The following is a 21,869-nucleotide window of genomic DNA, read 5'->3' as shown; positions in this document are numbered from 1 at the left end:
CCGACGCTCAAGTTAGGATTTGACGTAAGGAAGAAGTTTTATAACTTGAGAAAATTAGGATAGATATATGTGCGTACCTATACTCATGGGCATGAACTACCTTTTTATAGCATATGCTTTCCGCTTCGAAGTATTGATAACCGTTTAAGAAATATTCTAATGCACTTGTTCCACTTTGGAAAGATTCCATCCGTTGCTAGATATTTGAGAGTACGTTGTTGCTTTCATGGAAGAATCAGTTCTATGCTCTTCGATTTAGACAGAACAATCATATCTTTTAATAAATATCGCGTGCCAAAAGTTGATCTTGATTGTAGGAATCGTGCCAAGACCGAGCTATGAGGTTGGCGCGTGATGTAGGAGGCATGCCAAGACCGAGCTATGAGGTCGGCACATGAAGCTGGAGGTGTGCCAAGACCGAGTCAAGAGGTTGACACATGAGGCAGTAGGCGTGCCAAGATTAAGTCAGGAGGTCAGCACGTGCTTTAGGAAGCCTACCAAGTCCTAGATAGGAGGTCGTTACATGCTTAAAAGAGCAAGCTAAGTCTGGAATGAGAAGTCGGGATTTTTTGAATTAACGAATGTTTATTTTTACTCTTTTTCTCTTACATCCCATTGTACTCGATATCCACGTAATCAATAAATAATCCAGTTGCCAGATCAAATATCTATATAAATATATAAAGTAAAATGATAATAATAAAGTATAAGAAGTATTTCAATAATATTTATAAAAAATTAAGACAACTAATAGTAATAAACCTAGACAATATTTTTAAATGTATTAGCCTATCCCTTAAATTTTCAATTAAATTTCATGATGATAATGAATAAGTATATTAAGAAAATAAATTAAATAAATTAATTTCAGTTTAATTTTAGGGTTAATGCTATTTAAAACTCATATAGATTTTTAAAAGTTTTCCTTTAGTTCCATTATACTATGAATATTTATAAAATAAATGTTTATATCATAATTATATTAAATTAGCTTTATAGCTTTTAATCCATCAAACTGTAATGTAATTTGGTAAAATAATAAATAATTTGATGAACAAAGAATGGTATTAAACTAAAATTGCAATCTAATTGGACTTTTTAGAATATATAGCAGTTGATACGAAGCACAAGCTTATCGGATAGTCCAACACGGCACATGATCCGAACCCGATATGTACATTGAGAAGCCCAATCATTTCCTACTGACTAATCGGACGGTCAGGATGATGCGGATGTGTTGGGCGCGAGATCGGATCTGCCGTCCATCAAATACCAGATCGGCACTTGTTTCAGCGTCGTCGGTTGGGCTTCCACAGGGAACAGAAGGAAACCGGCCGCCCCTTCCACCACAGCGTCACCGGCGCCGCCGCCGCCGCCGCCCCTTCTGCCGCCGATGGTGCCGTCCGCGTCTCCCAGTTCCCGTCGTACTTACGCAGCAGCGCCCTACCCGATTCCACTGCCTCATCTCCGAATGCCTCTTCCAGGAATCCCGCCGCCGCCATCCTCTCCCGCCAACGGTCCCGCCCCTCCGCTGCCGGCGCCGACGTGTCCAGAAGCTTCGCCGCTTCTCCTTCCATCACCTGCCTCTCCGGGCAGTCCTTTCCCTTGAACGCCGCGCTTGTGGAATCCAGAAACTTCCAAAGAAGCTCCGCCTTCTTCGCGAACGCCGCGGGAAACCGTCCGTCTACTCCGTTGCTGCCGATTCCGCCGTCGATCTCGCTTAGAACCACGAGATCGGGTTCCAGATCGCGTATCGACTCTAGGAACGCCGTCCGATCATCGGCGTTATTGTGGCCAGCCCGGAACTGGATGCAGATCACGAGGCTCTCTCCTCGGACGAGAGCCAAAGACTTGGACCCGAGAACGTTCGCGTGATCGATCTGGAGGTTGAGGTCGATGGATTTGGCGTAGCGGAGGAGATGAGACCGGAAATCATAGCCCGGAGGCGCGGCGGAGAAGGGACCAGGTGGGGCGGCGCCGCCTACTACAGTGAGACGCACAGGAGGTGGCCCGCTGCCGGGACGACGGGCCAGCGCATCGAGGAACGTCGGCCACTGAACACCGTGGGAGACGCCGACGTCGACGACATGGAGGGGCGCGGCGCGGCGGCCGGGATCGAAAGCTAGGGTTTGGAGGATGGAGGCGTTGGCGAGGGTGTTGGGGAAGGCGAACCAGGGGCTGACCTCGTTGAACTTGATGAGCGCCGACCGGAAAAGCTTCGGCTCCACGGTCACGAAGGTGGTCGCCGCTGCAGCATCTGCTCCGCTCCTGTCGGGGATGCCGATTCCCGTGGACGATAGGTGATTGGAGAGGGCTCGGAGACCGTGGGCCGAGAGCCGGTGGTTTGCGTCGCCGGAAAAGGACTGTAGTTCTTGCAGCACGCAGATCAGGTGCCGAACTCGGGAGAAGTTAGCCGCTTCTATGGCGGCTGCGCACGGATTCAGCAACTGCTCCGCCCATCTTGCTTCCTTTCCCCCGCCATTGCTCGAGCTCCCTGCGCTCTTCCCTTGGCCCTTCCTCCCCGTTGAAGCCAGCTTCTTGTTTACTTCACCTTCATTCACAAACTCTCCCTCACCCTCAATGCCAGCTTCACCTTCCGCCCTCTCTTTGGGTTGAAGCATCATGCTCTTGTCGCCGGTGATTGGTCCCATCGGTTTCTTCCTCTTCCTAAAGAATTCAGCTTGGGGAAGCAACCGAGAGCTGTTTGCCGGGGTGAGCGTGGAGTCCATGGATGGAGCACTGTGGTTCATGTCAGCTTGTTCATGTCCTTGCGGCGCTGTCCACCATCCATAGCTGGTAATATCATTGTTGCTGATGCCTTCACTGGAGGTGGTGGATGTTGTGTAGGGATCAACGAGGAAGGAGGAGAGAAAAGACATGGAATCCTCCAACCAGTCCATGAGGTGGTGCTGCTGACGCTGTTCCGGCAAGGAACTTTTACCTTGCTCGTCGTCCTCGAAGGGCATGATGATTCAGTCAGCCCCTGAATCTTCCTTTAGCATTCGCTACAAGTGTGGCAACTCAATAAAACCATAGAGTATGAACAAGGTGAGAGGATTAGAACTTCAAAGATGAAGTTAGAAATCAAACATGGTTCATGGCATGAGGGAGATGAGAGCTGAGATTGGAAGGAAGAGTGGAGGTGAAGGAGTTTGAGCATTGACCAGAGGAGACAGCATGGGGTCGTGCTATGATTTTTGGTATGGAAGATGAAGACTGGGGAAGAGATGGTAGGAGGGCGGTGGGCATAAACATATAAATAACTGTGATTGTCGTTCTCATTGGATGTTCAACACCGGGCTTTGTACTTTGTTGCATCTCCATTAGAGCATGTGAATTCATTATTTGAGTGATTTCTATCTGCTTGACAACTTGAGAAGAGGCTCTAATTCTTTATGGTGCTGATGAACTATGCTATTATTTTATCTGCACAGGTCAGAGTTTTAGTTTAGAGTAAGACTAACAGCTAAAGTTTGCAGGATTTTTTCATACTGAAGATTGTCTTGTGCCTATAAAACAACATTGTACAGCACTTGCCACTTAATGGTTGGATCAAAATGGAGGTGCAACTCTACTGGCTCACGTTATCAGGTTAGATCCAAAAAGTTACTTAATACCTTCAATTACAATATATTAGTACACAAGAAGTAGCGACATTAGTACAATGGAAGATGCTTTTCTTTGATTATTATATTTTGTTTTAGATGATTATATGCTGTAACAAACTCAAGTAAAAAGGGGTTTGTCTGTGTTGTTCTTGTTTGGATTGATACATGAAAGGAAAAAAAAAATCCAAGGCAGCAAGTTGTAAGTTATGAAATAAGTTCTAAAGCGACATTAAACCAATTGTACTCTTTTCTTTTTAGATTAAAAAATAAGAGATCTCGGATGGGATAAGAATGAACATACTCCTAATAAATTGGACTTATAAGACAAGGGAAGTGACAAGCAATAACAAGTAGAGAGAACTTATTTTTGTTTTCCCCATTTTTTCCTTGAGCAAGAACTTCTCTATCACTGTTTTATACTTTTAGTTGACATTTCAGCAACACTGGAGCTGGGTGGATACGGTCTCTTTCTTCAACAATATCAGTTAAAGTTTAAGAAATGCATGAATCATGATGGCTATGGAAGCTTTAACTAACCTTCACTAGGTTTAATGACCTAAGCTCACCAATTGTCATGAGTAACTGTACTTTTCCTTTCATTTTAACTAGTCATCTTGATGATCCACCAAGTCCCTTAAGTATCAGAAACCTTCATTCTTATTTCCTGTAGAGATTTTAGGAAGCAGCAGATAAATAACTGAGAATGGTATAATTTACAAGTGGCCTTCGAAAAAAAGTAAAAAAATTATTAATAAGTCGTATTATCAGTGTGCAAACTTTATCTTTATTCTGTTGTCATACTGTAAGCCAATTGTATACTATAATTTCATGTCGCATAAAAATACAAGCTACTTGGAATACTATAATACATGTACATGCATGTAGCTAGTGACATGTCTTTATCATTGAAGCATCTTAAATAAAATAGTGAATCATACATGTTAAAACTATAGATTGAATCCCCACCAATGACTTCTGATTTCCCCCTTCATTACATTGCTTCTGTCATGTAAAATGCTTCTAACTTTCTGCTTATATAAATAATCTGTCTCTGTAAGACTTAGCATTTCATAGTTTATCATTATATTTGTTTGGCCAGGGAATCTGTGAATAGTAGTCAAACTCTAGTTTTTGAACTGAAATCTTAAACAACAATAAGTTTCAGAATCTGTTTGTGTTACCTTTGAACAACCAACACCAGTTCAGATGCTTCCCTGAGAGAAAATATTCTTAGAAATTAGAATCATATGTGCTCCTCTTGATTCAAAGTTCAAACTCGCCAATTGTCAAACATTTGATTTTGTGATGAAGTAAGTTTCCATTTGTCATCAGACTTCTGTGTGTTAGAAGTCAATAGGTATTGTTTAGGCAGCAAATACATTGAATTGTTTTGTTGTTTGTCAAAATATGATTTTGAATGGCAATGGTATTGCTTTTTAGGGCATCACTTGAGCAAATTATAGTCTGTTAATTATAATTATCATGAGTAGGCTTCATTACAGGATATGGTACCATGGTGCTTGTTATTTGCATATGATATTGTTTTAGTAAATAAGATACGTGAAGGAGTAAATGTTAAATTCGAATTTTGATGGAAAATGCTAAAAGTGAAAAGTTTTAGGTTTAGTAGAATCAAGACAGAATATATGAAATTTAAATTTAGTAATATTAGACGTAATGAGATAATTGTTAAAATAGAAGATGATAAGTTATATATGACTAAGAGTTTTAAATACTTAGGATTGTTTTTGTAAAAAGATGGAGGAATTGAGAAAGATATCTTATATAGAATGCAAGCGAGATGGTTGAAATGAAAGAGAGCATCAGGTGTTTTGTGTAATCGTGAAATACTTCTAAAATTTAAAAGAAATTTTACAAAACGTCGATTATACCCCCTATGTTGAGTTGAATGTTGGGCTATGACTCAAGCGAATAGAAGATGAGAGTTGCAAAGATGAAGATGCTAAGGTGAATGTGCGAACATACAAGGATGGACAAGATAAAAAATAAAAATATTAAAGAGAAAGTCAAGATTGCATCTATTGAGAAAAATTTTGAAAGATATATTTAAGATGATATAAATATATACACAGATGATCAATAGATGCTCTAGTTAAGTAATGTGAAACTATGATAAATTTACACGTCAAACGAGAAAGAGAAAAATTAAAAAACTTAACTAATAATAATAAAATAAGATCAAATTTATTTAAATATAAATGATAATATAGTAGAAGTTAGAGTTGGAATGGTGTAGAAAGATTTATATAATAGACCTCATATAGTAAGATAAAGTTTGATTATTATTGTTGTTGTATGAGTATCCTTCATTATACTTATACCTCACAATTAGTATCTCTAATATCTCACATTGTTTAGCCTCTGAATGAAAGTGCAACTATATTTTTAAAATATAATTATATGTCATACAAATATTTATGTGCAAAAATCAAAAAATATGTTTTTTAAAAAAGTTAAAATAGCACCCCGAACATAGTTTACATTTTGAAAAACATTGTTATAGCAATTATGATATAACTATCACAGTATAAAAAATAAATCAATTCGACTTAATCAATATTATTTAAAATTTCATAATTACTTTAATTTAGTCCAAATCAATTCAGCTATGTTGTTATAACGTTGTAATAATTATTATCTATAGTTGCTATAACAATATTAATTTAATTTTGGCTAAGTTGAAGTAATTTTGATAAGTTTAGATAATATTGACAAGTTGGTGAAAAATATTTTTGATATAATCGGCTTCTATATTGTAGTAATTTGGATAAAATTAGAATGATTTTGCTCTATATTGTAATAACTACTTTAACACGTAACAATTACAATAGTGTTAGAATAAGAGAATTTTCAAGATAAAAATATGAGAGCATTGTTTTATTTATTTATTTATTTATTTCCAATATATATTAACTCATAATGTATCTCAGAAAATTATTTTAAATATTTTTTGTTTATTTTAAAAAGAAATTTTAAGTCTTTTTGTAAAATTTGTATTCACCTTTTCAATTCACCATCTTACCTTGCACAACCACCTTCTAAATCTAAAGGCCACCTTCTTTTTTGCAGATCTGTTGCGTCGTAACCAACTCACCTATGCCCCGAGGGCAAAGGCCACCTTCTAAATCTAAAGGCTGAGGTCTGCGGTATAGTCGTTAATTTAGATTAGGTCTATTGAGTTGACTTGTTTTGTCAAATAATTTAGACAGGTTGGATTGAAATTTTATCAATTTATTTTAAGATGAGTTTAGATGGATTGATCCGCCTAAGCTCACGATCCGTGTGGATTGGTCCGCGAGGAGCTTAGATTGATCTACAAGTTGTGAAAGTTTATTTATTTATTTCAAATTTTAAAATTAAAATTAAAGAAGAAAATTTAATGAATTAATGAATTTAATCCGTCTAAATTACAATTTAAGTTTAACAATTTTAACTTGATCGTTTAAACTATGATCCAAATTTAAAATTTTTAATATTTTTTAAAAAAATTTATTTTTTGACATATCCCTGAGCTGATCCGTCTAACTCGCAATTCGTCTTAAGTTGGGTTGGATTGAAAATTTTTGAATCAGTTAAATTAGTAGGTCGGTCTGCTCCGCCCCGCCATACGATTGGTTTTTAGTGGATTAGCCCGCCTCAATATGGATTGGCCCATTTGACCATTCTAGTTTGCGGAAATACAGTGCCTTTTCATAACTAAAACTATAAGGGTGCTTCTGCAAAAGTTCCTTGATCCTGGACATAAAAGGGTGCGAGCAGCGCTTAGGGTTTGGAAAAAAGGCCCGCCGTGCCTGCCGAGTGGTGCAGTAGTGCTTCGTTCTATTCGGTACGATCTGTTCTTAATTTGCCAACAATTGGCCCTCTAATCTCTCTCTTCTCTGCGATCGATCTTTGGTTTCCATCGGGTGGAATTTTTTTCTTCCGGTTTTCGTAGCATTGCTCCCATTTTTCTTGTTTTTGATTTGTTTTTGTTGCGCAAAAGGGGCTATAAAGCAGAGTCATTTGGGATTTGGTTTTGTTAATATGGACGAATGTGTTCATCTTTTTCTTGTGAATTTGTGTTTAGCTCGTCAAAGGACGACGGAACTATATGATGAATAACTCCTAAGAGCCATGGAACCTGTTCCACATGAAGCTTTTTGTCATAGTTACTCTGATAGTGCTGTACATATGCAACCCTTTCCAAGGTTTTGCATTTTTTTCAAGCGATTTGTTCTACAATTCACTGATATTCTGAACGTTTCTTTTGTCGGAACGACAGATACTTCAAAAGTTTTGAGATTTCTGTTTGCCTGAGACCGAGGCAAGACCCACAGTCCTGCATGCCGCCTAAAAGCAGTTTGATTCATGGATTCATTCTTCTTTCTCTATTTCACTGCTCTATTTGTGCTAAAAACAACATTTTGTATTATCTTTTTTGCGCTAGCATTTGATTTGTTTGGACCCTTAAGATAACAACGATGATTAACCACTGAGTTCCAACTACTTGGGAATTGGGATCTATTTTTGGTTGCTACACAGGTTTAATCACAGCATTAATATAAATTCTTAAATTTTGTTCCAACAAGAGTTTATTCACTCTTCTTTCTCTATTTCACTGCTCTATTTGTGCTAAAAACAACATTTTGTATTATCTTTTTTGCGCTAGCATTTGATATGTTTGGACCTTTAAGATAACAACGATGATTAACCACTGAGTTCCAACTACTTGGGATCTATTTTTGGTTGCTACACAGGTTTAATCACAGCATTAATACAAATTCTTAAATTTTGTCCCAACAAGAGTTTGTGCTCATAATAGTGATATTCATTTGTTTCTTCTAATAAGATTCTAGGCATTGTTGATTTGGTTTATCCTTTCATTGTCACCAGTAGGCAAGATTTGAGTGACGACACTAATTGATGAATAAATACTCAGAGCTATGGATCAATCTCCACATGAAAGCTCTTTGTCATAGTTACTCTGATAGTGCCTTCTCTCTTATGCTCTGTTGCTTAGGAAATCTATTTGGAATTTTAGCTTTTGTTTTGTTCATAATCCTTTTTAGGTTGTCTGTTCTTTCAAACTAGTGATTCAGTGGTAATACTGTAGTAGTGTCATCTTTACAGCAGATCAGTTCCTTGTACTGATACTGCATCTGAGGATGACAACAGTTACTACAACCCTTTTCCATACTTCCATTAGTAATAGAAGACTTCATGCCATTCTATTGCTAGCTGTGTTAAGGGCTAACATTGTCATAAAATTTCTATTGTTCTTCTACACACAAGCCCTAAAACCCTAAGGCCATCTGCAATGCGCGTTCATCGCTCGTTCAACGGCGTCTCTTGGATGACGTGGAGGAGAGAGCCACATGAACTTGTTCAATGTTTTGAACTTGTTCATGTGACAGTGGGCCCACCACATGCATTTTTTTTATTTTTTTAGTGTTATTAATGTCCTAACTTTGCAGATGCCCTAAGGGTGTTAATAATACTAAAAAAATAAAAAAAAATGCATGTGGTGGGTCCACTGCCACATGAACGCGTTCAAAACATTGAACGTGTTCATGTGGCTCTCTCCTCCACGTCACCCAAGAGACGCCGTTGAACGCGCGATGAACTCGCGTTACAGATGGCCTAAATCCAATGCAGGGACTTCTTGCTCATTTACCAGGCAAGAAGAAGGTTGCCTCAGCCAGGACATGAGTTTTGTTCGCCACTCCCACAAGATGATTCCATGCTGACTAGGCAATTCGATGCGCGGGTCTGATATACCACACCATCACATTTGCTGTCTCCCTAGCTGCAGGCAACGAGCAGTTTATTTGGCAAATGGTTGCCACATGGCTTTGGAGACCTTCACAGTCATCTTCATTTGCTGTTTTTTTTACCGGCATTAGGTTATCTTCATTGATGAAGTAAGGCATCTGCACAGGATGAGATCAACCACCACTTTCGAAATCTGATCCTACTGATTCAATCTTATGATCCCAAATCGATGAACTATGGTATGCACTCTCCATTCAATCTCCCTTCTGTTCCCTCATAACTCAGATTCCAGTTCATCATGTATCTTCTCGAAGGCATCTCCATTTGACATCTGCATTGGCACCAAAGATCAGCGCTGAAGCCATTCAGGCACTTTTTTTCAAACAGGTAAGAGTGTTGCAGGAAAGTGCTCCAAAATCCAAACTTAAGAGCGAAGGAGCACACATAGAAGGCAACGACAACTCCGGTTGTGTAGTTGGTGGTCGTTTTGATGGAGGTGCTGAAGAATCCATGGAGTTAGAGGTCTTACTATGCGCCTGAACAAAGCTCAAAGATGCCATTTTTATCTCTTTAGCCGAAGAACAAATGAGTATGTTTTTTCTATTTTTTTTTTGCAATTCAAGTATTTAGTTTTTCTATTTGAATCAATTAATTTTGAAAGTGATCCATTTAATTTTATTAAAATTTCTCACTGATTATCAGATGTATCATTTGTAGTTAGTGTTTCAAAATTATTTTTCTATGGGTGAAAATTAATTTGTAATGTGTCATAGTTAAAAATTAATTAATGAATATTTAATTAATTATGAAAATATTTTATCATGTATTGTAGCCTTCGGGGATGAATGAGTAAAATTAGAGGGAGGAGGATTGCAAGCCGTAGTTGAAAATTGATCAATGAATGCTTGATTAATTATGAAAATGTTTTATTATTGCACGGTAACTTCAGAGGAAAATTAGTAAAATTAAGAGGGAGAAGAGGGCTGTCAATCCGAAAGGAAAGAAACTCTTTAAGATTTGATTATATTAGATTAATTACAACTGCTAAAGAGTGGAAGTCAATTTTAACTAACCATACTTTGACTATTTACTAATCGATTCAATCTGTAAAACATGTGACTTTGATTGGAATAAACTAAGGAACCGATTGACATCATATGGCAAATACTTAGTCCGATCATGGGAATGCTCACGAGCTTCTCCACTAGTTCCTTTGATCGATCTATGTTCATAGAGTCGAAATCTTCACGAGCTAGCAATTTGACCATAATACAATCATGTCAAATTATAGTGACATAATTTCATTATAAATGTATATAGTACTTGTTAGCTTCGATCATATGATTTTAGTTTGAAAATTAGGACTTGATGTGGTAATAAGAAACATAGTACATTCTCAAATAATAAAGGTTCAATTCCCACGAAGAACATCAGCAGCAGAAGGTGGATTCCATCACCTTAACAGTTCCATATGGTCGATCTCATAACTATTTATAAGGAAGTAAATCGAGAAATTATAATTGATCATTATGGAAGAGAACATTATTTTGATTTCATTGAGATTCAATCTTTATCCATTTCAATAAATCTATTATAGATTGTACCCTGAGAGCCACATAGAATACATTTATGATGATTAAACTACTAATGATACTAAATCGTCACATTAGAAATCACCATACTTTCTGAATTTATTTGATGAACGGAATACAAAATCAGACTCATTTGATTATAAAAAAAAAGTTCCAAAATTAGATGAAATTGAAAGAGGTCTGGCTCATTCACAATTTCTTTCCTTAGTATACACGCCGAAGCCAAATCAGGCAGTGTAAACGTGAGGAAAATAACGGCACGTTTAAAACGTACCGTTTACGACGCGTGTGAAATCTAGCGGACAGCTGCTCCCCGAGTTGACTCCATCGAGCCGGTGGTCGACCACGGTTCGATGTCAAACCTTCGGTCGCGCCGTTGCTTTCCCGCGGGTGATACGTTCAATCTTTTTTTCTTCGTCAACGTTCAAATCCCCCAGTCTTTTTAACTCCCGAGTCACGATCTCCATCGTCTTTCACCTATATATATAGAGGAAGCTTATGATTCAATACAGGAAGCTTTTGAATCATTTTGTTTAGTGGAATTCATTCGAACTTGTTTGTCGTCGATCATGGCGTTGCTGTCGATCCGACGTCGATTTAACTTGAAATCGAAGCTGGATCGTGAGGCGGCGGTCGTGCCGGAGGAATTCCGGTGCCCGATATCGCTGGAAATGATGAGGGATCCGGTGACGGCGGCGACCGGAATCACCTACGACCGGCTGAGCATTGAGGCGTGGCTGGGGATGGGCAATTCCACATGCCCGGTCACGGGCAGGGAGTTCGCCGGCGGCGTGGAAGGCGAGCTGGTCCCTAATCACTCTCTGCGCAAGATGATTCAGGACTGGTGCGTCGCGAACCGGTCGCTCGGCGTCGAGCGGATCCCGACGCCGAAGATTCCGATCACTGACGCCGATGTCGCCGGGGCCTTGTCGGAGATCGCCGCCGCGAGCCGGCGAGGGGAGGGGCCGCGGTGCGCGCGGGTGGCGGCGCAGGTGAGGAGGTGGGCGAGGGAGAGCGAGCGGAACCGGGTGCGGATCCTGTCCCACGGCGCGTGCGCGGCGCTGGCGTCGACGCTCTGCGAGGTGGCCCCGGAGCACGCGGAGGAGATCCTGGCGGCCCTGGCGGCGATCGCGCCGCTGGACAAGGCGGCCGCGCGGGCCGCCGCCTCGTCGCCGGCGGCGCTGCGTTTCCTGGCGCGGACGCTGACGCAGGGGACGACGCTAGCCGCGAGGGGGAACGCGGCGTGGATGCTGAGGCAGATGGCGACGGCGTCGCGGCGCGGAGGCGGGGACGGATGGCGGAAGGCGGCGGAGACGGAGGGGATGGTGGAGGCGCTGGTGGAGACGGTGCGGAGGCCGGTGTCGTCCGCGGCGACGAAGGCGGCGCTGGTGTGCATCATGCAGGCGGCGAGGGGGAGCGAGGCGGCGGCGGGGAGGGCGGTGGAGGCCGGGGCGGTGGAGGCGGTGGTGGAGATGGCGGGGGAGGCGGGGGAGAGGAGCATGTGCGAGAAGGCGCTGGGGGCGCTGGAGGGGATGGCGAGGTGGGAGGCCGGGAGGCGGAGGGCGCGTGGTCACGCGCTGGCCGTGCCGGTGCTGGTGAAGAAGATGTTCCGGGTGTCGGAGCTGGCGACGGAGCTGGCGGTGTCGGCGCTGCTGAAGCTGTGCAAGGGAGGAGGAGACGACGAAGAAGAAGAAGAGGAGCGGAGGAGAGGAGGAGGTGCGCGGTGGAGGCGGTGGAAGGCGGGGCGTTCCAGAAGCTTCTGCTGTTGCTGCAGGTGGGATGCAGCGACGAGGCAAGGGAGTGGGCAACGAAACTGCTCAGGTTGTTGAACGGGTACAGGGAGAGGAACGAGTGTATCGACAGCATGGACCTGAGGGGACTCAAGAGGCCTTTCTGAGTTTATTATTATTATTATTATTATTTATTAATTATTATATATTTTTCGAGGGAAAAGATTTTTATGAATATATCGATTGTAAAGAAGTGAATTGGAGGACTATCGTCTCACTTGAGGAAGTCAGAAGTTGCTCACCATTGATCAATTAATCGGCGTGGTGTTTTTTGTCTCGCCGGAGTTTGATGTACCAAGCAGCAAGGCGGCGAAGGCTAGTTCCGACGAGGATCTTCCAGATTAAAAGTATGAAATAAGTCAGGTTGGACCAGACGAAGACCCATAACAACCTCCGGTGGAGCGGTCCAGAAGGGAGTAGATTAGCATACACCGGGGTCAGCACTCGGATGACCTTAAACCAGGATATAAGTGTTCTTAGACGACGGTCATCTGTCTCTCGACAAATGAAAGAAATATCATGCGACTTACCACACAAGCCGGAGCAAGCGGAATGAAAGTGAGATCCTTTCGCCGGTCATCGGGCTTCTCGTTCAGAGTCTGGCAAAGGAATTCAGCATCAATGAAGTCATAAGTCTCAATGACGAACAAGATTAAAACACTTGCCTGCTTGGAGAGGTCTTCAAGGAACTCTGAGTATGCGAAAGGCTTTATTTCGTTGAACTTGGCCAAAAATGAATGCTTGATAGCATCGACGAGCACTTCGCACATGTAAACCATAAAGACGTTCTGGAAACATAGAGAAGTTAGAAGTTTGTAGATGAATATGAATAATATGAATCTTAGCAGAGCCCAACATCCAGATCAGAAAACTGGGGGTAGGGGGAAGAACAGAAAATAACTGACACAAAGAAAGCTCTCAAACCAGGGCCCCTCAGCCTCCAAGATGTTCTGAGCTAGCACAAACAATATGAAAGCTGTGATGTGAAATCTCTCCACTATATCTGGTCATTTAGAGTAAGAACACTATTGATCAGAAAAGTTCTTGGCTAATTTTACAAAATGAAAAGAGTTTCTATAATGACAAGGCACAGGAAGTTAATCAGCTATCATACAAGGCTTTGAGAAGAATAGAGAGGTCTACTTCTATATATAGAAATTGCATACTTTCTAGCACATGGAATGAAAATTACATTTTGAATAATGGAATTGGTAAAATTGGTTCTTCAACCTATTTGCCCCACATGGATAAAGACATAATGAGCTAATAGCATCCATACAACATGATTAAAGGCAGCTCATGTTTCTGGTTCAAACAATCAATATTCACCTCAAATTGAATGTAATTAACAGGCCCACTAGAAATACAGCTACCCCAATGCAAGAAATCAAGGATAAATAATCAAATAGTAAAAAGCTAGAAATATTTCAGAGTTTTACCTACAAAAAGTATGCTAATATCGAAGTCATGAAAAAATAATGCATAACAGTAATCTTAGATGACCATCATTACCTACTAAAAGGATATAAAGTGTAACCCCTATCCAACTCATTTGCTGAAGAAGATATCTAAATAGAGTCCCACATCTCCCCAGCTAACATACGAAGTGTAAAATAGAAACAAACTCACCATAGTATACCAAATGGTGAAGATTGTCTTTGCTAATCTTTTTGAATACATTACTCTTAATCTCAGCAAAATTATTTGAGACCAGTAAAGCCAGAAGAGCATTATTGTGGGCAATAATGCAAGTTGCTAGAGTGATAGCCTGAGCTAACAATACAAAAGAATGGACACATTTGAATAGTCAAGGAAGAAATTTACTACCCAGGTGAATAGCAATAAGAAAAAAGAGAAAAACACCAGTAACAAAGGATATCAAAAGCAATAACAGCAATCACTTCATCAAAAATGAATCTAATCAGTTCAAATGTCAAATTATCTGGAGGGCATGTTGAAAGTCGCTCTGCTGAATCAAAGAGGACTTGTAGAACATCTTCACCAAATGACTGAAAAAGTTTATCAAATATCTGCAATAAAATGTATTAATATCAGTGTTAAAAGTCTTCATTCTTACAAATTAATGTATTCCATAAACTCACCTCTAATACATTGTAAACAACATAAAGTTTGATTGTTCCTTGTCCCCGTATGAAGTGATATATTAAGCTAATATCTGATTAAGAATGAACAATTATGAATGGTTCTGCAAAGAGATTTCATGAGATGTGCAATATGACATTTAAATAGAGTTGTATAAAATATTCAAAAGAAAATTAAAGAAAGATTCAAGCAATGACTTTCCAGCTAACTGTAGAGAAGCGACTCCAAAAGCCAATACAATAAAACAACCAAAATCAGACAATTCAGCAGCGCTTGGCCTCCAAAGCCGCCTGCCACAAACATCATGGGTTAACAAGAAGGGTTAAACTGCTTGGCTTACACTAATAAAATGATTTTAAAAAATCAGAATAATAAGAATTAAAACTATCACTCGGCTGTTTTTAACCCTGAATTAGGTTGATTGGCATACTTGAGATACTAACCAAAGCACTTTTCTTAAACTCTAACTAACTTAAAAAGTATTGAACAACAAAATACCTTGACCAACTGCATAGCAAATTAAAGTGTAGATAACCCTTAAAAGAACAGAACTTATACCAGATGAAGAGAAGGTAAACTACGAAAAGAACCCTTAGAAACAAGGGCAACTAGAAACTGCTAATGTGCAATGCTATCTTTCCAGCCTTCAAAAAGCTAACGACTTTACATACCATGAAGAAACCACAGTAAGTCATCAAAGCTGGGTTTACTTGGGTGGGAAGTCAGAAGGTGGAGAAGAGAGAAAGGTTTGCAAAATTATGGATGGAGCTCCATTATACTTTTGTATCACTTTCCTTCCTCCTCGCTCTCCCCTTCCTATCCAAGTAAACCCACCTGAAAGCTTCTAAATAGTGGAGCTAGTAAAAAAAGGTGAAGTACTACATGATAAAAGGATGAATTAATTCCTCGACAAGGAAATATGATTATTCACTAGAATATAAACCCTAAAATATGCAACATTAGGAAGTTTAACTATACCCTCTTCAGTGACAATAAGATGTATATAAACCTCTAATCTCTTGGTTAAGCAACCATGTTAGATGATCAGTCAAGAATCCTAGGCCAGGACTGGCATGAGTAGCTGAGAGGTCAACCTGGATTGGTAGACCAGATCAGAGTTCTGCATTGAGACAAAGGAGACGAGTGGATAACCACTACACAATTGTCTCAGTTACCTGACAAATTACTAACAAAAAGATCATGGGACCTTCCATGTCATTTGCAACTGAGCATAGGCCATGACTAGTTCAGTATGGTAGATACAAGAAAACTGCTATAAGTAGGACTCTTGTTTAGATCAGGATTTGGCTTGAGCATTGGCAGGAGGATTCGCTAACCTAATTGTTCCTCTTCTTTGCAATTTCCCTTTGGATATAGTTGAGATAATCAATGTTTGGCTAGTTCTTTGTGATTTGAGACGCATAAACCTTCGGGTAAAAAGTGTCCTATGATTCTTTGAAATCATCTCCCAATAACAATCTATTCGCAATTAAGGAAGCTCAATCAGAATCCAGATATGTGTCAATCTTTATGATATCAACATAAACCTAAATCAATTTGCCAAGAGTGTGGTGAACAAATAACTTTTATGGTTTTTCATATTTTGTTCACTTACAAGCTTATATTGTTACTTTTAAATTTTTAGCATTGTTATTTGTTTCTACCAGCATGCATGGTACACGGTATACACCCGAGGGAAAATATTAAGTTCAAATTGGACAGGCAACTAATCATTGATCTTAAAGATAAAAAATACTAGTTAATTACATGGAGAAAAGAGGAATAGAATCCACCTGGTATTTAGCACTCTCCAAATTGCCATAGCAATTCTTGCAGGCATTATTGTCAGCAATGACAAAAACGAGTCCAAACAGACAAAGAAGCCTGCAAGAATAACCTGCAAATCATAATTAACATCAGACATACTAACAAAAAGAAAATTTTCAGAATATACCACTAACACTTCAACTGAATAATTTGATGGTTGCATAATATTTGATTCTGAATTTGCCAAATCCAGTAAAGGAAAAAAAAGATCATCTGAAGCTAATAGGATTTAAACAAATTGTTAAATGATTTGGTAATTGGTCAAGTTTAGACTAACTATTGTGTAGCTAACAACAAAGAATTGTTGACATTTTCGTTTATACCAAAAAAAAACTAAGTGCATACAGAAAACAATATGTGACCATGTAAAAAAAGGTGCAATACTCATGAGATATAATTAGTTAATATTCATTAGCTAAATCAAAATTAATAAAAAGAATAGATGTTTTAATATCTAGAGATGACAGATTTTATTTTCACACACTTTTGTGCACCATCATATTTAATTTCTAGATAAAGCATATCTATCAAACCTTCTTTGCAGCAAGCTAGTTAATTAAACTACTGATGCCAAGGCCACTGATATTCCTTGCAAATAATCTTTCCTGCATTTTGCCAGTTATGCATCCATACAGTATCAAAAATGAAAGTACTTAATTTATACTATATTATTTTATTACTCAACAAAGCATATTTGTCAAACCTAATTCTGTGCAGCAACCTACTCTATCAAGCTAATGGATACCTAGGCAATTAATTCTTGTAAATCAAGGGAAAATTCACACGTAAATCAAGGGAAAATTCACACAAAAAAGGCATCTTGTTGTAAATCACACAAACAGGGCTACTATTTTAAAAATTAGAGACCAAGACATTCTGTAGGTCGAGTCATTGATGTACAAGATGTACAAGATCAACGTTTAGCTTATTGTTCTGGGGAAAAAATTAAGGAATTTATTTTACTTTAGGCCTTGATAGGGATTTTTTGAAAATGAGAAAATTCCCTTGCTTGGTTGTTTCAAATAAGAGGGACCATTCTTGGACATTTTCCCTATTCTCTTGCCATGTTAGAATAACCATGTAGATATGATAGAATTGTGGAATTACCCTTTCACATCTCCATGGCACATGAAACATTGTATTATATACCCTCTGCCTTTTTTTCGCATTCCCTGCAGATACAGTGCCTCTAAGGGAACTGCCACCATATATCTCGCCCATGAAGTACTTAAATGGTAATTTCTCCATGAATGATGCTTCTGCAAAGAGAAATAGAGAAACATACATCAAGAAGCTACTTAAATGTTACTGTACACTGAAGAGTTTTGAAAACTTCAACTAAATAAAACAGAAACCTAAACAGATCTACTAAAACTTCAATATCTTTTCAAACTAAATCAATTTGCATTAAAGATAAATATTGATCATTTGTCTGATAACAACATTTGTAGAGTTTGTGTGTGTGTGTGTGTGTAGAAGCAAGCCATTATTTTGGTAAAGGTAAGTCTCAAATTTTCGGATTTGGCAACAACTTTCCAAGGGTCTTTACCAACTTAGTGGTGAATACCTTCACAACATTTTCCAAGTTGATTGGACGATAGAAAACACACACAGACAAAAAAAAAAAAAGAAGGAAATTTCTCAGAGAGTGCCCCAACTTTATTTCTTCCTAAAGGATACCTTTTTCTCTCACCTCCCTTTTTCAAATACCTAAACACCTTGATATTATAAACTTTTTTTTTTCTTTTCTCAATCTTTGTGAGCTGAAAGTTTATCATTTTGGAAATGATTGGATTTGTGAGACTGAGATCTATTTAATTTTGAAATGAGTTATTTTGGGCCATCAAGATGGTTTAAGTCAAATGAATTTCATGGCCTTCCATACAAATTTAAGGATGTACGTATTCTTGATATAACAAGAACTCCAATTGTGGTATTACCATTGTATTTCTGGCATGTTTAGGTCCATTACGGGTCAAACAATGACCTTATGCATGAAATATAAAGTAATAGCATGCATGTATTTAGTGACAACATTAATTCCAACAATGATCTTAATTTTGCATTTTGATATATTTAGGTCCATTAAAAAAGTTTGAGTTAAACTACATTGATGCCTCCCTATGAATGAAAGTAAGAGCATGGACACATTTCTAAGATAACACTAATTCAAAATGCGTTGTTAACTTTGCAATTTTAACATTTTTAGATCCACAAGAGTAGTTTGGATTTTAGGAGTATTTTGGTGACTTTACCCTTGGAAGTGCACCCTTGGGAGGAATGAAACTTCGGGCACCGATTGGAAATTCCCAACTTTGGATGCATCCTATGGGAAATTTGCCAAAAAAGATACTAAAAAGAAAAATTATGTGAAGCAAATGGAACCAATAAAGGCTTCTAACTGAAGAAAACCTAGTTGTGGCGCAAAACTCAAAAGGAAATTCTTAAATGTAAGCAAAGGGACACCTCCACCATATACTCAACAACCTTTACAACCCTTTTATCAAAAGCTAACATTCAAACTGACCAACTGACTGCAAAACAAACAATAGCAACTTAAGTAACCTGCTAGATAAAAGAGAAGAAAAAAATGCCATAGAGTTCCTGGCTACAAGAAATTTTCCTCATTTTAGGCTTTTTGTTTTCAAGCCCAGGGCCGTCAAAAAAGATTCCCATCAACCAACATTTTATTTGTAAGACATTTCAATATTTGATAACACTAGAGGATACTTTAGGGCGACATTATAACTTAAGAACTATCCTACTAAGACTGATGCAGCATTCCACGCATGCTAAAATAAAGATCAGAAATTTCCCTGTGATTACAATCCAAGAAAAGTATATTTCAGAGTGGCATGAAATATGTTATTGCTTATGAAGCGTGAATTATAGGGTAATATTAGAGAATGGAGAACATTTAATTGTAATATACCCTTTTTGAAGTTGGGACCATCTTCCATCGCACCATTCAAATTGCAGCATTCCTGTTTCGTCAATGCAGGCACGTCCTCATTAGATTTTGCTGGACACTGTTCCCCATCCGAGCCATCCCTGGCACTCATCACTTCCTCCCTTTGCTCCAAATCTACGCACCCAATCGCATCCCTCTGCATCAATTCCGCAAAAGAGACGCAGCTGATCGGCGAAGAATCCTCGTGATCCGCTTTCACCACAGCGTTCTCCCAAAGTTTCTCCACTACCGATATTTTCCCCGAAAACCTAACGCAATTCCCATTCACCAAATGGAAAGTCTCAAATTCCTTCGGCTTCTCGTTAGCCGGTTCCACCATATGGCTCGGATCCTCGGACGCCGCCCTCTCCGGCGCCGCCAGCGTCCTCCTCTTCCTCTTGGCCTTCCGTCTCCTTCTGTTAGACACAGCTCCTTCTTTCTCACCATTGGCAAGGAGTGGGTCGGATTCCAGTCGGGAGAGGCCGGTGTGCGCGTCGCCGGAGAGAACATCGAAGGGCAGGTTCCTGCCGCCGCCGGATCTCCCGGGCATCGGTGGTTGAGCTCGATGGAACTCGAGGAGGAAGAAGAGAACGCATCGGACGCGTAACGACGACGCGGGGATCCGATCAAATAAATGGATCCCATAGCGGATCTCAATCCGAACACCAGAAACTTTAATCCGACCCGAAACCACAGAAGGCTTAGTTTCATAAAAATAAATTTACATTTAATATATAAAATTATAGTTTCATAAAACTATATCATTTCTCTATTTTTATTTAATATATAAAAATGTTACAATCTGTAATTTTTTATGCCTATGTTAAAAATAAAAAATAATATAAATTTCATTTATTAGATAAACTCAATAAAAAAAACTTAAAATTCTATTAAAAAATTTAACAAACAAAGAAAATAGGATGTTATAAATCATAGTGTGTCTTTTTTAGTGGATTGAGTGTGGGATGCAAGTCACTTGAATAATGGTTCAAATATCCACAATTTAAATCTCTTCAGTAAAAAGTAAAATATCTATCATTGCAGCGATTCCACACGGTCGATCTCACGATCATCTGTAAGGAGGTAAATCGAGAAGCTACAGTTAGTCACGACGGAGGGGGGCATTGTCTCGGCTTCATCGAGATTTGATCATTGTCCACGCTTCAACAACTCTGCTCTGTCGTAACTAACTCAACTATGCCCCAGAGGTCACAATTTGAATCTCAATTACAAATCTGATATATAGCTATTGATTAATTAATGATGTAGCTATTGATTAATGGATTTAGTTAGATATGAATTTAGTAGATTGATGTAGCTATTGATTAATTAATTAACTTGGGTGATTAATTATTATGATAGTTAACTGACATGTACAATAGAACAATTAATTGTATGAGGACATTATATGGATAAATTAATCGTGTTAATCACTGGATTAATTAGCTTAAGTGATTAATCTGGGTTGGCCGCTGTGTGCACTTTCCGATTTATCCTGATGATCGGTGGGAAACTTTCAGTTTTTCTCCAAATGGGCGGGCCGGTCACCCAGGGATTAAGTCAATACGACTAATTAGGATTATCATTTTTTTAAGTGATTAATTTACTGGTTTAATTATTGACTAATTAAATCATAGTTTAACAAATTGATTGATATATCTTTATTTAATAAAGAAATTTCTATAATAGGAATAAGAAAATCTAGACCCTGGATTCGAGCTCAAAGTAGATCCTTTGGAAGACAATTAGGATATTCTACGTACATCTAATTAATACTTCATCAAATATGAGTAATTATCTCAAATCTTATTCCATCCTATATTATAACATTAATCTTTTATAAAAAGAATAGCTTAATTTTATTAAAGTTACTTAAACATAATTAAAAATAACTTAAAATTCGACTATAATAATAATAATAATATAGCAACTATTTAATAACTACCATATCTAAAATATTTATATTATACATAATATTTTAAGTGATTATCATTTTTTTTACCCTGGTGACTAATGTGAAACTTAATTTAATACGACTGGATTATATTTTTTTATTATTGAATTATTGACTAATTAAATCATAGTTTAACAAATTGATTGATATATCTTTATTCAATAAAGAAATTTCTATAATAGGAATAAGAAAATCTAGATGACTATTAAAGGGGGTTACTAGAAGTATTCAAGCACTTAGTTGTGCTTCGTATCATAATAATAATAGGATTCA

General features: G+C 38.6%; 2 protein-coding genes and 1 pseudogene across 2 annotated transcripts; 1 reads left to right on the top strand and 2 right to left on the bottom strand.

The window, feature by feature from the left end:
• Positions 1 to 1,289: 1,289 nt before the first annotated feature.
• On the bottom strand, positions 1,290 to 2,966 carry LOC141823661 (protein NODULATION SIGNALING PATHWAY 1-like). The gene has a single exon (XM_074710936.1). It carries the CDS (start codon positions 2,964 to 2,966, stop codon positions 1,290 to 1,292), a length of 1,677 nt encoding a protein of 558 aa, XP_074567037.1.
• Positions 2,967 to 11,456: 8,490 nt separating this feature from the next.
• LOC141822991 (U-box domain-containing protein 21-like) lies at positions 11,457 to 13,056 on the top strand (annotated as a pseudogene).
• On the bottom strand, positions 13,015 to 20,228 carry LOC141822990 (protein POLLEN DEFECTIVE IN GUIDANCE 1-like). Its single transcript, XM_074710276.1, is given in 11 exon segments — positions 13,015 to 13,215; positions 13,293 to 13,361; positions 13,428 to 13,550; positions 13,668 to 13,765; positions 14,392 to 14,563; positions 14,565 to 14,792; positions 14,865 to 14,939; positions 15,068 to 15,155; positions 16,659 to 16,762; positions 17,800 to 17,951; positions 19,625 to 20,228. Coding segments are annotated over 11 exon segments (1,878 nt in total). The 5' UTR covers positions 20,193 to 20,228.
• Positions 20,229 to 21,869: the final 1,641 nt, after the last annotated feature.

This window comes from Curcuma longa, chromosome 3 (genome assembly GCF_044706935.1).
Source record: "Curcuma longa cultivar G26 ecotype Majalengka, Jawa Barat chromosome 3, ITB_CL_G26_1.1, whole genome shotgun sequence".
Lineage (NCBI taxonomy): Eukaryota > Viridiplantae > Streptophyta > Magnoliopsida > Zingiberales > Zingiberaceae > Curcuma > Curcuma longa.
The sequence above is the reverse complement of the archived record's forward strand: the minus strand, read 5'-3'. Positions and strand labels throughout refer to the sequence as shown.

Coding starts and splice junctions, on each gene's coding strand:
- LOC141823661 (XM_074710936.1), bottom strand. CDS start 2,966: ATGCCCTTCGAGGACGACGAGCAAGGTAAAAGTTCCTTGCCGGAACAG.